General features: G+C 44.6%; 1 protein-coding gene across 3 annotated transcripts in view; it reads right to left on the bottom strand.

Annotated features, from left to right (window-relative positions):
- The window catches only part of LOC130334536 (tyrosinase-like), an 87,375-nt gene that overhangs the window by 4,338 nt on the left and 70,827 nt on the right, over positions 1–12,210 (bottom strand). For all 3 annotated transcript variants that reach the window (XM_056553889.1, XM_056553890.1, XM_056553888.1), the window contains exon 4: positions 1,971–2,109. In XM_056553889.1, coding sequence (XP_056409864.1) covers positions 1,971–2,109 — 139 coding nt within the window. The remainder of the gene's footprint in view (positions 1–1,970; positions 2,110–12,210) is intronic.

The raw sequence follows: 12,210 nt of genomic DNA on the forward strand, positions 1-12,210 counted from the left end.
CCGTCTCTTTATTACACCCCCTCTGTCTCTTTATTACACCCCTCCCCCCTCTGTCTCTTTATTACCACCCCCTCTGTCTCTTTATTACACCCCCCTCTGTCTCTTTATTACACCCCTCTCCCTGTCTCTTTATTACACTCCCCCCTCCCTGTCTCTTATTACACCCCCCCCTCTGTCTCTTTATTACACTCCCCCCTCTGTCTCTTTATTGCACCCCCCCCTCTGTCTCTTTATTACACCCCCCTCCCTGTCTCTTTATTACACCCCCCCTCTGTCTCTTTATTACACCCCCCCCCTCCCTGTCTCTTTATTACACCCCCCCCCTCCCGTCTCTTTATTACACCCCCCTCTGTCTCTTTATTACACCCCTCCCCCCTCTGTCTCTTTATTACACCCCTCTGTCTCTTTATTACACCCCCCTCTGTCTCTTTATTACACCCCCCCCTCTGTCTCTTTATTACACCCCCTCTGTCTCTTTATTACACCCCCCCTCTGTCTCTTTATTACACCCCTCTGTCTCTTTATTACACCCCCCTCTGTCTCTTTATTACACCCCCCCCTCTGTCTCTTTATTACACCCCTCTGTCTCTTTATTACACCCCCCCCTCTGTCTCTTTATTACACCCCCCCCCCTCCCTGTCTCTTTATTACACCCCCCCCCCTCCCGTCTCTTTATTACACCCCCTCTGTCTCTTTATTACACCCCTCCCCCCTCTGTCTCTTTATTACACCCCTCTGTCTCTTTATTACACCCCCCTTTGTCTCTTTATTACACCCCCCCCTCTGTCTCTTTATTACACCCCTCTGTCTCTTTATTACACCCCCCCTCTGTCTCTTTATTACACCCCCCCCCCTTCCTGTCTCTTTATTACACCCCCCCCTCCCTGTCTCTTTATTACACCCCCCCCTCTCTGTCTCTTTATTACACCCCCCCCCCCTCTGTCTCTTTATTACACCCCTCTGTCTCGGACCATTTCCAGACATTTAGTAGAAGGAGGTTTGGCGCCCATTACGTGTTCTGTCGTTGACAGTTGTCGTCACTTTGCGGTAGTGTTGTGAATGGGGAACCAGGACTGCTCTGGGCTGGAGCCGTGTGGTCTTTAGTAATAAAGCCGGGGTCACCCTACTGTATGGAGCCCAGTGGTGATGCTCACAGGGGATTCCAGTGAAAAACTACTTTGTTTTTCATATCAACTGGCTCCAGAAAGTTAAACAGATATGTAAATTACTTCTATTAAATAAATCTTAATCCTACCAGTAGTTATCAGCTGCTGAAGTTGAGTTGTTCTTTTCTGTCTGACCACATGCTCTCTGATGACACCTCTGTCCATTTTAAGAACTGTCCAGAGCAGGAGAAGTTTGCTATGGGGATTTGCTCCTGCTCTGAACATTTCCCGAGACAGACAGAGGTGTCAGCAGAGAGCACTGTGGTCTGACAGAAAAGAACAACTCAACTTCAGCAGCTGTTAAGTACTGATAGGATAAAAAAATGGAAGTAATTTACAAATCTGTTTAACTTCCTGGAGCCAGTTGATATGAAAAATTAAAAATTCACTGGAACACCCCTGTAAATCCTGTGTTTGCTGTGGAGAAACACACTGCCCCCTACTGGTGTGACGATCTGCGGAATCATCACATACAGCAGTCGGTCATCGCAAGGGATATGTGCAGGACATTCTGCGGCCACATATGTCACCTCTCATGGATTCCAGCAGGATAATGGTCGCCCACACACAGCAAGGGTTTCCCAGGAATGTCTCCTCCACAATGTAACCCTTCCTTGTCCTGCTTGGTCCCCAGATTTATCACCAAACCTACAAATTCTCAGAAATATTTGGACATTTGAAATCTGTTTAACATGATGCATCGGTTTAGAACTATTTCTCTTAGTGGGAAACCCCTTTACCAAACAGTCATTGGGTCTAAAGTTGAAAGAACTCAATAGAAGTAGTTTTCATACTGATACTCACTTGTCAATGAAGCCATGGTGCAAGATAAATATTGGGTCATTGGCGGAAATAGGGATCTGGGACATGGTGCCCCCCAGGTATATGTGCACCAGGTTGTGCATGTTCCTCTTTAGGGTTATACCATCTGGCGCCAAAAAACCTGATGAAATAATAAAATAGTGGCTTAGGGTTGGTGCATCTCATGCTAGAGGTATCACTTGAGTGAAAAGGAGTTTATAAATGTTCCCCATATACCTGAGATTTATTACTTGATGAAAATTTGAGTTTAAAGGGGGTACTCCAGTAGAATTTTTTTTTAAACAAATAGAGCCAGAAAGTTAAACATTTGTAAATTACTTCTATTTAAAAATCTTAATCCTTCCAGTACTTATCTACTGGATGCTCCAAAGGAAGTTCTTTTATTTTTTAATTTCCTTTCTGTCTGACCACAGTGCTCTCTGCTGACACCTCTGTCCATGTTAGGAACTGTCCAGAGCAGGAGAGGTTTGCTATGGGGATTTGCTCCTACTCTGGACAGTTCCTGTAACAGACAGAGGTGTCAGCAGAGAGCACTGTGGTCAGACAGAAAGGAAATTCAAAAAGAAAATAACTTCTTGTGGAGCATCCAGTAGATAAGTACTGGAAGGATTAAGATTTTTAAATAGAAGTAATTTACAAATGTTTAACTTTCTGGCACCAGTTGATTTTAAAAACATTGTTTCCCACCGGAGTAGCCCTTTAACCCGACCTCCTTGACTACTTACACTCCTGGGCAATCATCCCTTTTAGGAGAATCTGAAGATATTGATGGGTCTAGGATGGGGACATTCCTGTGTGATGGACAACAACTAATTGATATCTTTAAGGAAACCCATGAGGAAAACTGGAAGATGGATGACGGCCGAGCTGCTTGTATTATAAGTTGTAAACGCTTTTGCCTGTTTGTATCCAGTATCCTGGGTCTGTGATGGGGACAACATTTAACCCCAGTTAGCAGATTTTAACGTGTATTACTGGGAGAAACATAATGGCCCTTATTTACTAAGAAAATCGGGTTGTAAGTCTATGTTGCTTTCTTACCCGACTGCTTTTTTCCCTGGTATTTATTATTATGTCGCATCCTGTTTGTCGCACGTGGGTTTTGTTGGTTTTGGTTTCCAACTCCTCTGAGCTGTCGGGAAAAAATCCACAACAATACAACAAATTCGGGTTGGAAACCTTAATAAATACGTGGGAAAGCTCAGAAATGTCGGGTAACGCCCCTTTTTCGGGTTTGGGAGAATCCACATCGGGTCCGTCGGGAAAAAATGTCGCATCGTGACGCAGACTGGCGCACGATGTCTGCGACATGGCGCAGACAAAGATGCGACAAAAAAACCCGACAAAAGAGGTCGGGTTTAGAATAGTAAATAAGGGCCAATGTGCTGACCCCTCCCAGTCGGGACAATCTGCAAGTTATCACCGCTACATTGATGACGCATTTTGCTGTGGGGAAGTAGAGACTTCCCAGAGTTTGGGATATATAAATCTACTATTTGTTAAAGAATATGGCCAGCCAAGATCCAGGTGTATTATAGTATCTGTCATCACCGCACTTCAGAATATCCGTAAAGGGATTTCAACGTGTTACCCAGAACATTACTGCAATAGAGGATTATGGGGAGCAAGCTGGGATTGTGAAGAAAAGATTTAGGGAGAGACATTATGGTCCTGAGGTAGTAGAATCCGGGGTTAAACTTAATGCCATTGGGTGAAAAAGAAATTTGGAATCAAAAAGTAAAACCATTAACCCCATACTCACTGACAAATATTGAAAGGAGGGGAAAAAGTAAAAAAAAACTGATTGAGAAACACTGGCAATTCCCACAATAGGAAACATTTGGTATAATCGACACAACGAACACAACGAAGTTAAACTAAAGGATATTCTAGTTGTGGCGAGTGTATAGAGGCAGAAAATACAGCAACCCTAAGAAGAAGTCATACTGCAACAATGAAGTCATATTAACTGTAAAACTGAAGGGTAATAAATCTACTTCATGCCTCAAGGGTTAATATATGAGGGCACAAGAAGGGGAACATTATAACTAGAATCAGGGAGCATTGCCGTAATAATTGGGGTACACAATAGTGTTGAGCGGCATAGGCCATATTTGAATTCGTGATATATCATAAATATATGGACGAATATTCGTCATATAGTCGCTAAATTCGCATATTCATAATATTCACGTTTTATTTTCGCATATGCGAAAATTAGGATATACGAAAATTGACATATGCGAAAATTAATCACCGAGTACAGACCCAGCGTACACCCAACAGTGCATGACCTGCCAATCATTGTATACAGGAGTGGGGTACACCAGCCTAGGGGTAATCACCCAGTACAGACCCAGTGTACACCCAACAGTGTATGACCTGCCAATCATCTTATACAGGAGTGGGGTACACTAGCCTAGGGGTAATCACCCAGTACAGACCCAGTGTACACCCAACTGTGTATGACCTGCCAATCATCGTATACAGGAACGGGGTACACCAGCCTAGGGGTAATCACTGAGTACAGACCCAGTGTACACCCAACAGTGTATGACCTGCCAATCATCGTATACAGGAGTAGGGTACACTAGCCTAGGGGTAATCACCGACTACAGACCCAGTGTACACCCAACAGTGTAGGACCTGCCAATCATCGCATACAGGAGGGGGGTACACAAGCCTAGGGGTAATCACCCAGTACAGACCCAGTGTATACCCAACAGTGTATGACCTGCCAATCATCGTATACAGGAGTGGGGTACACAAGCCTAGGGGTAATCACCGACTACAGACCCAGTGTACACCCAACAGTGTAGGACCTGCCAATCATCGCATACAGGAGGGGGGTACACAAGCCTAGGGGTAATCACCCAGTACAGACCCAGTGTATACCCAACAGTGTATGACCTGCCAATCATCGTATACAGGAGTGGGGTACACAAGCCTAGGGGTAATCACCCAGTACAGACCCAGTGTACACCCAACAGTGTATGACCTGCCAATCATCGTATACAGGAGTGGGGTACACCAGCCTAGGGGTAATCACCGAGTACACATCGAGTGTACACCCAACAGTGTATGACCTGCCAATCATCGTATACAGGAGTGGGGTACACAAGCCTAGGGGTAATCACCCAGTACAGACCCAGTGTACACCCAACAGTGTATGACCTGCCAATCATCGTATACAGGAGTGGGGTACACAAGCCTAGGGGTAATTACCCAGTACAGACCCAGTGTACACCCAAACAATGTATGACCTGCCAATCATCGTATACAGGAGTGGGGTACACCAGCCTAAGCGTAATCACCCAGTACAGACCCAGTGTACATACAACAGTGTATGACCTGCCAATCACGCTCTGACTGAGAGTTGCTTTGAAAGAGAGGAACTGTAAGAGAGTTGTAAATCTGGGACATCTGCTGTGCGGTGAGGAGTGAATATTATAAACTTGTGAACTGGAGTGATTTGTGTGAGTACTTTGCACATAGAGAAATCACTGCTATTTTATACTGCCTTTTCACCTTTTTTTCTCCACTCTGCCTCTAGGGGAATGGGTAGATTGGACACGTGTATAAATTGTAGTTTGGGACTCATTCTGAGCTTGCTCTGACTGAGAGTTGCTTTGAAAGAGAGGAACTGTAAGAGAGTTGTAAATCTGAGATATCTGCTGTGCGGTGCGGAGTGAATATTATAAACTTGTGAACTGGAGTAATTTTTGTGAGTACTTAAATTTGCACATAGAGGGATCACTGCTATTTTAAACAGCATTTTCACCTTTTTTTTCCACTCTGCCTCTAGTGGGAGGGGTAGATTGGACAAAGGTGTATAAATTGTAGTTTGGGACTCATTCTGAGCTTGCTCTGAGAGTTGCTTTGAAAGAGAGGAACTGTAAGAGAGTTGTAAATCTGAGAGTTTGAAAGCAGGAGTTTGAGATCGCTGAGTGTTACTTTGCTTAAACTGTAGAGACTTTAACTCAGAAGGTCTACTGAGAATTTAATTGTAATATTTACTGTCTGTTTTTTGCTGTTTATCTGTGAAATCCCCATAACTAGATGGCCTCCATGTTGGAAAATGCAGTCTGGTGTACATCCTGTTCAATGTATGCAATCCTTGAACAACAGTTTGAGGGTGCATATTGTTGTGCGAGATGTGTGCTAGTTGTTTAGAAGCCCAGATCCTGAATCTAGAGGAGCGACTGTCAACATTGAGAGGCACTGACAACATGGAGAGGAGTCTCCTGCTCACTGAGTAAGTACTCTCTGGGGTAGAGGTAAGGGATGATAGTGGGACGGAGGTGCAGGACAGTCAGGCAACTAGCTGGGTTACGGTTAGAAAACGGTGTAGAGGGAAAAGTGTCAGGAAGGCTAGTCCTGAACTGTCACTCCCCATCAAGTTTGCCCAGTTGGCAGATGAGGGGGATACCATTTCAGAGCTAGCAGAACTGCAGCAGGATACTGCCTCTGACCTCCAGGGGGGTGTCTGCTCCAGTAAAGAGGGAAGGAGGAGTGCAGGGCAGGCCAGACAAGTACTGGTAGTGGGGGACTCAATTATAAGGGGTACAGACTGTGACAGATCGCCCTAAGACCGGGATCGCCGAACAGTGTGTTGTCTTCCTGGCACTCGAGTTCGGCACATCGCGGATCGGGTTGACAGATTGATGCGTGGGGCTGGAGAGGACCCAGCTGTCTTGGTACATATTTGCACCAATGAAAAAGTAAGAGGTAGGTGGAGTGTCCTAAAAAATGATTTCAGGGACTTAGGCCGCAACTAGTGATGAGCGAACTTACAGTAAATTTGATTTGTCACGAACTTCTCGGCTCGGCAGTTGATGACTTATCCTGCATAAATTAGTTCAGCCTTCAGGTGCTCCGGAGCACACCGGAGCACCTGAAAGCTGAACTAATTTATGCAGGAAATGTCATCAACTGCCAAGCCGAGAAGTTTGTGACGAATCGAATTTACTGTAAGATCGCTCATCTCTAGCCGCAACCTTAAGGCAAGGATCTCCAAGGTAATATTTTCTGAAATATTACCTGTCCCACGAGCCGCACCAGAGAGGCAGCGGGAGATCAGGGAGGTTTAACAAGTGGCTCAGAAGCTGGTGTAGGAAGGACGGGTTTGGGTTAATGGAGAACTGGGCTGACTTCGCTGTCGGTTACCGGCTCTACCGTAGGGACGGGCTGCACCTCAATGGGGAGGGTGCAGCTGTGCTTGGGGAGAAGATGGCTAGAAGGGTGGAGGAGTGTTTAAACTAGAGACTGGGGGGGGAGGGAACCTACAACATAGAGGGGGAAGATAGTGTAGATAGAGAGGGAGGACTTATCAATGAACCTGGGGGTGGAGCGGAGGGAGGGGTTAGAATAGTTAATAGGAATAGGCTTCATAGGAAGAAAAAACATACACCATTGAATTGCATGATGACTAATGCCAGAAGTCTGACCAATAAAACTGACGAACTGGAGTGGTTGATGTCTGAGGAGAATTATGACATAGTGGGTATAACAGAGACTTGGTTGGACGATAGCTGTGACTGGGCGGTCAGCATACAGTGTTATAGACTATTCAGGAACGATCGGACAAAACGGAAAGGGGGAGGAGTTTGTCTGTATCTGAAATAGAGTCTGAAGGCCGCACTACGGGGAGGGAAACGATAATGTGGAGTCATTATGGGTAGAAATATATGGAGATAAAAATAATAAAATCCTGATAGGGGTTGGAAGCTATAAGCCACCAAACATAATGGAAGAGACAGAAGATCAATTACTGAGGCAAATAAACAAGGCAGCAAATCAAAATGAGAAGATAATAATGGGGGACTTTAACTATCCTGATATAAACTGGGAGACTGAGACCTGTTAATCTCATAAAGGAAACAGGTTTCCTACTATAACTAAAGACAATTATCTGTCCGTAATGGTGCAAGGCCTGACCAGAGGGGGCGCCCTACTAGACTTAATATTAACCAACAGACCTGACCAGAGGGGGCACCCTACTGGACTTAATATTAACCAACAGACCTGACCAGAAGGGGCGCCCTACTAGACTTAATATTAACCAACAGACCTGACCAGAGGGGGCACCCTACTGGACTTAATATTAACCAACAGACCTGACCAGAGGGGGCGCCCTACTGGACTTAATATTAACCAACAGACCTGACAGAGGGGGCGCCCTACTAGACTTAATATTAACCAACGTACCTGACAGGGTAATTAATGTGCAAGTTGAAGGACACCTAGGAAATAGTGATCATAATATAATACATTATAACTTGTTCTTCAATAAGGGAATCTCTCGAGGGGCCACAAAAACAATGAACTTCAGGAAGGAAAAGTTTGATCAACTCAGAGAAGCCCTTAACAATATAAAATGAGATAATGTCCTCAAAAACAAGAATACTGACACTAAATGGGAGACTTTTAAAAATATCTTAAATTCTCACTGTAAGATGTATATACCTTATGGGAATAAAATGGTCAGAAATAAAAGAAAACCAATATGGATGAACAAAAATGTTAAGGGGGCAATAAATGAAAAAAAAAAATAAGGCATTTAAACTACTAAAATAGGACGGCAGTGAAGAAGCATTAAAAAGCTATAGAGAAAAAAAGTTAAATATGTAAAAAAAACTGATAAAAACCGCAAAAATAGAGACAGAAAGACTGATTGCCAAAGAGAGTAAAACTAACCCCAAAATGTTCTTTAACTATATAAATAGTAAAAAAGATCAAAAATGAAAATGTGGGCCCTTTAAAAAAGGATGAGGAAGAAATTATAAACGGGGGATCAGGAAAAAGCTAATATATTAAACAAATTCTTCACCGAGGAAAATGAAATGCCAGGTGAAATACAGTGTGATAAGGTAAACTCCCCAGCACAGGTCACCTGTCTAACCCAGGAAGAAGTACAGGTCCCCTGTCTAACCCAGGAAGAAGTACAGATCACCTGTCTAACCCAGGAAGAAGTACAATGCAGCCTACAAAAAATCTAAATAGACAAATCACCAGGTCCAGATGGCATTCACCCCCGTGTTCTAAAGGAATTAAGTAATGTTATAGACAGACCCCTATTTTTAATATTCAGGGACTCTATAGTAACAGAGACTGTTCCCCAGGACTAGCGCATGGCAAATGTGGTACCAATATTTAAAAAGGGATCAAAAGGTGAACCCGGGAATTATAGACCTGTTAGTTTAACCTCAGTTTTCTGTAAATTGTTTGAGGGTTTTCTAAGGGATGCAAGTCTGGAGTATCTTAATTTAAAATAAATGTATGACTCCATATCAGCCTGGCTTTATGAGGGATCAGGGGTATCAAGCTAACCTGATCAGCTTTTATGAGGAGGTGAGCTCCAGACTGGATCAGGGGCAATCGCTGGATTTCGTATATCTGGATTTTTCAAAAGCATTTGATACGGTGCCACATAAAAGGTTGGTGCATAAAATGAGAAGGATGGGGCTGGGGGAGAATGTGTGTAAGTGAGTAAGTAACTGGCTCAGTGATAGGAAACAGAGGGTGGTTATTAATGGTACTTATTCTGATTGGGTGACTGTTACTAGTGGGGACCACAGGGGTAAGTCTTGGGTCCTGTTCTATTTAATATATTTATTAATGACCTTGTAGAGGGGTTGAATAGTAAAGTAGCAATCTTTGCAGATGATACTAAACTCTGTAAAGCGGTAAACACTATAGACGACAGTGTACTGTTACAAATGGATCTGGATAGGTTGGAAGTTTGGGCTGGGAAGTGGCAGATGAGGTTCAACACTGATAAATGTAAGGTAATGCACATGGGTAAGAAAAATCTGGGCTGGGATTATGACTTAAATGGGAGAACTTTTGGGACGACTGACCTGGAAAAGGATTTAGGAGTCTTAGTCAATAGTAAATTTAGCTGTAGTGACTAGTGTGTGGAAGCTGCTACCAAGGCAAATAAAATCATGGGGTGCATCAATAGGGGCATAGATGCCCACGAAAGGAAATACAAATCACTAGTCAGACCACACATGGAATACTGTGTACAGTACTGGTCAGACCACACATGGAATACTGTGTACAGTACTGGTCAGACCACACATGGAATACTGTGTACAGTACTGGTCAGACCACACATGGAATACTGTGTACAGGACTGGTCAGACCACACATGGAATACTGTGTACAGGACTGGTCAGACCACACATAGAATACTGTGTACAGTACTGGTCAGACCACACATGGAATACTGTGTACAGGACTGGTCAGACCACACATGGAATACTGTGTACAGGACTGGTCAGACCACACATACTTTATTGTGTACAGTAATGGGCACCAGTGTACAAGAAATATATAATAGAGCTGGAGAGGGTTCAAAGACGGGCAACCAGGGTAATATGGGGAATGGGAGGATTACAGTACCCAGAAAGGTTATCAGAATTGGGTTTATTTAGTTTAGAAAAAAGAAGGCTTAGGGGAGACCTAATAACTATGTATAAATATATCAGGGGGCCGTACAGAGATCTCTCCATGATCTATTTTTATCCAGGACTGTATATATAACAAGGGGGCATCCTCTACATCTAGAGGAAAGAAGGTTTCTACACCAGCACAGATGGGGGTTCTTTACTGTAAGAGCAGTGAGTCTGTGGAATTCTCTGCCTGAGGAGGTGTCATGGTGAACTCTGTAAAAGAATATAAAAGGGGCTGGATGTATTTTTGGAGAATAATAACATAGCTGGTTATGTATACTAGACTTCTAGGGACAGAACGTTGATCCAGGGATTTATTCTGATGCCATATTTGGAGTTGGGAAGGAATTTTTACCTCTAGTATGAGGGTTTTTTGCCTCCTCTGGATCAACTCAGTAGGGACTCATTAGGGTTATAGGTTGAACTTGATGGACTCTGGTCTTTTTTCAACCTTATGAACTATGTTACTATGTAACAGTGTATGACCTGCCAATCATCGTATACAGGAGTGGGGTAAACCAGCCTAAGCATAATCACCCAGTACGGACCCAGTGTACATACAACAGTGTATGACCTGCCAATAAGTGTATAAAGAAGGGGAGTACATGAGCTTAAGGGCAATCACCCAGTCCAGACCCAGTGCACAACCAACAGGGTATGACCTGCCAATCATTGGGTAAAGGAGTGGTGCACAGCATCCTGTATGAGCTTCCAATCAAGGTACACCAGCCCAGAGGTAATCACCCACAACAGACACAGTGTACACCCAACAACGTATGACCTGCCAATCGTTGTTTACAGGAGGGGGGTACACAAGCCTAGGGGTAATCACCCAGTACAGACCCAGTGTACAACTAACAGGGTATGATCTGCCAATCATTGGGTAAAGGAGTGGTGCACAGCAGCCTAGGGGTAATCACCCAGTACAGACCCAGTGTACAACTAACAGGGTATGATCTGCCAATCATTGGGTAAAGGAGTGGTGCACAGCAGCCTAGGGGTAATCACCCAGTACAGACCCAGTATATACTCAACAGTGTGTGAGTTTCCAATCAAGGTACACCAGCCCAGAGGTAATCACCCAGAACAGACACAGTGTACACCCAACAATGTATGACCTGCCAATCATTGTGTACAGGAGTGGGGTACACCAGCCTAGGGGTAATCACCCAGTACACATAGAGTGTACACCCAACAGTGTATGACCTGCCAATCATTGTACAAAAGAATAAAGAAGTGGGGCATACCAGCCTAGGAGTAATCACCCAGTACAGATCGAGTGTACACCCAACAGTGTATGACCTGCTAATCATTGTATAAAGGAATCATAGGCGTGCGCACGGGGTGTGCCGGATGTGCCCAGGCACACCCTAATCAAGCTCAGGGGGGCATCCGAGGCCACCACTGAGCAGCCCGCAGAGGACCCCCCCCCCTCACATTCGGGACATCCCTGTGTCCCGAAAGATCTTTTCGGGACACAAGGATGTCCCGGTTACCTTTCTACAGCGGCCCCCGCGTTAACTTTAAAAACACAGGGGCCGCCGGGAAGTAGCGCACGCAGGGACGTCATTGACGTCCCGTGCGTGCGCCCATAGTAACGGAGGAGCGGAGATTCAAGGAAGAGGATGCGCGCGCCGGCCGGAATGGTAAGTGACCAACACGATCTGGCAGCACGTCTTCTTCAGTGTTCCGACTACCGGTCCTCCGGTCCCGGGACCTACTGCTATGGACTATAAGCCATAGCAGTAGATCGTGACCCCGGACCG

This window comes from Hyla sarda, unplaced genomic scaffold, assembly GCF_029499605.1.
Source record: "Hyla sarda isolate aHylSar1 unplaced genomic scaffold, aHylSar1.hap1 scaffold_436, whole genome shotgun sequence".
NCBI lineage: Eukaryota > Metazoa > Chordata > Amphibia > Anura > Hylidae > Hyla > Hyla sarda.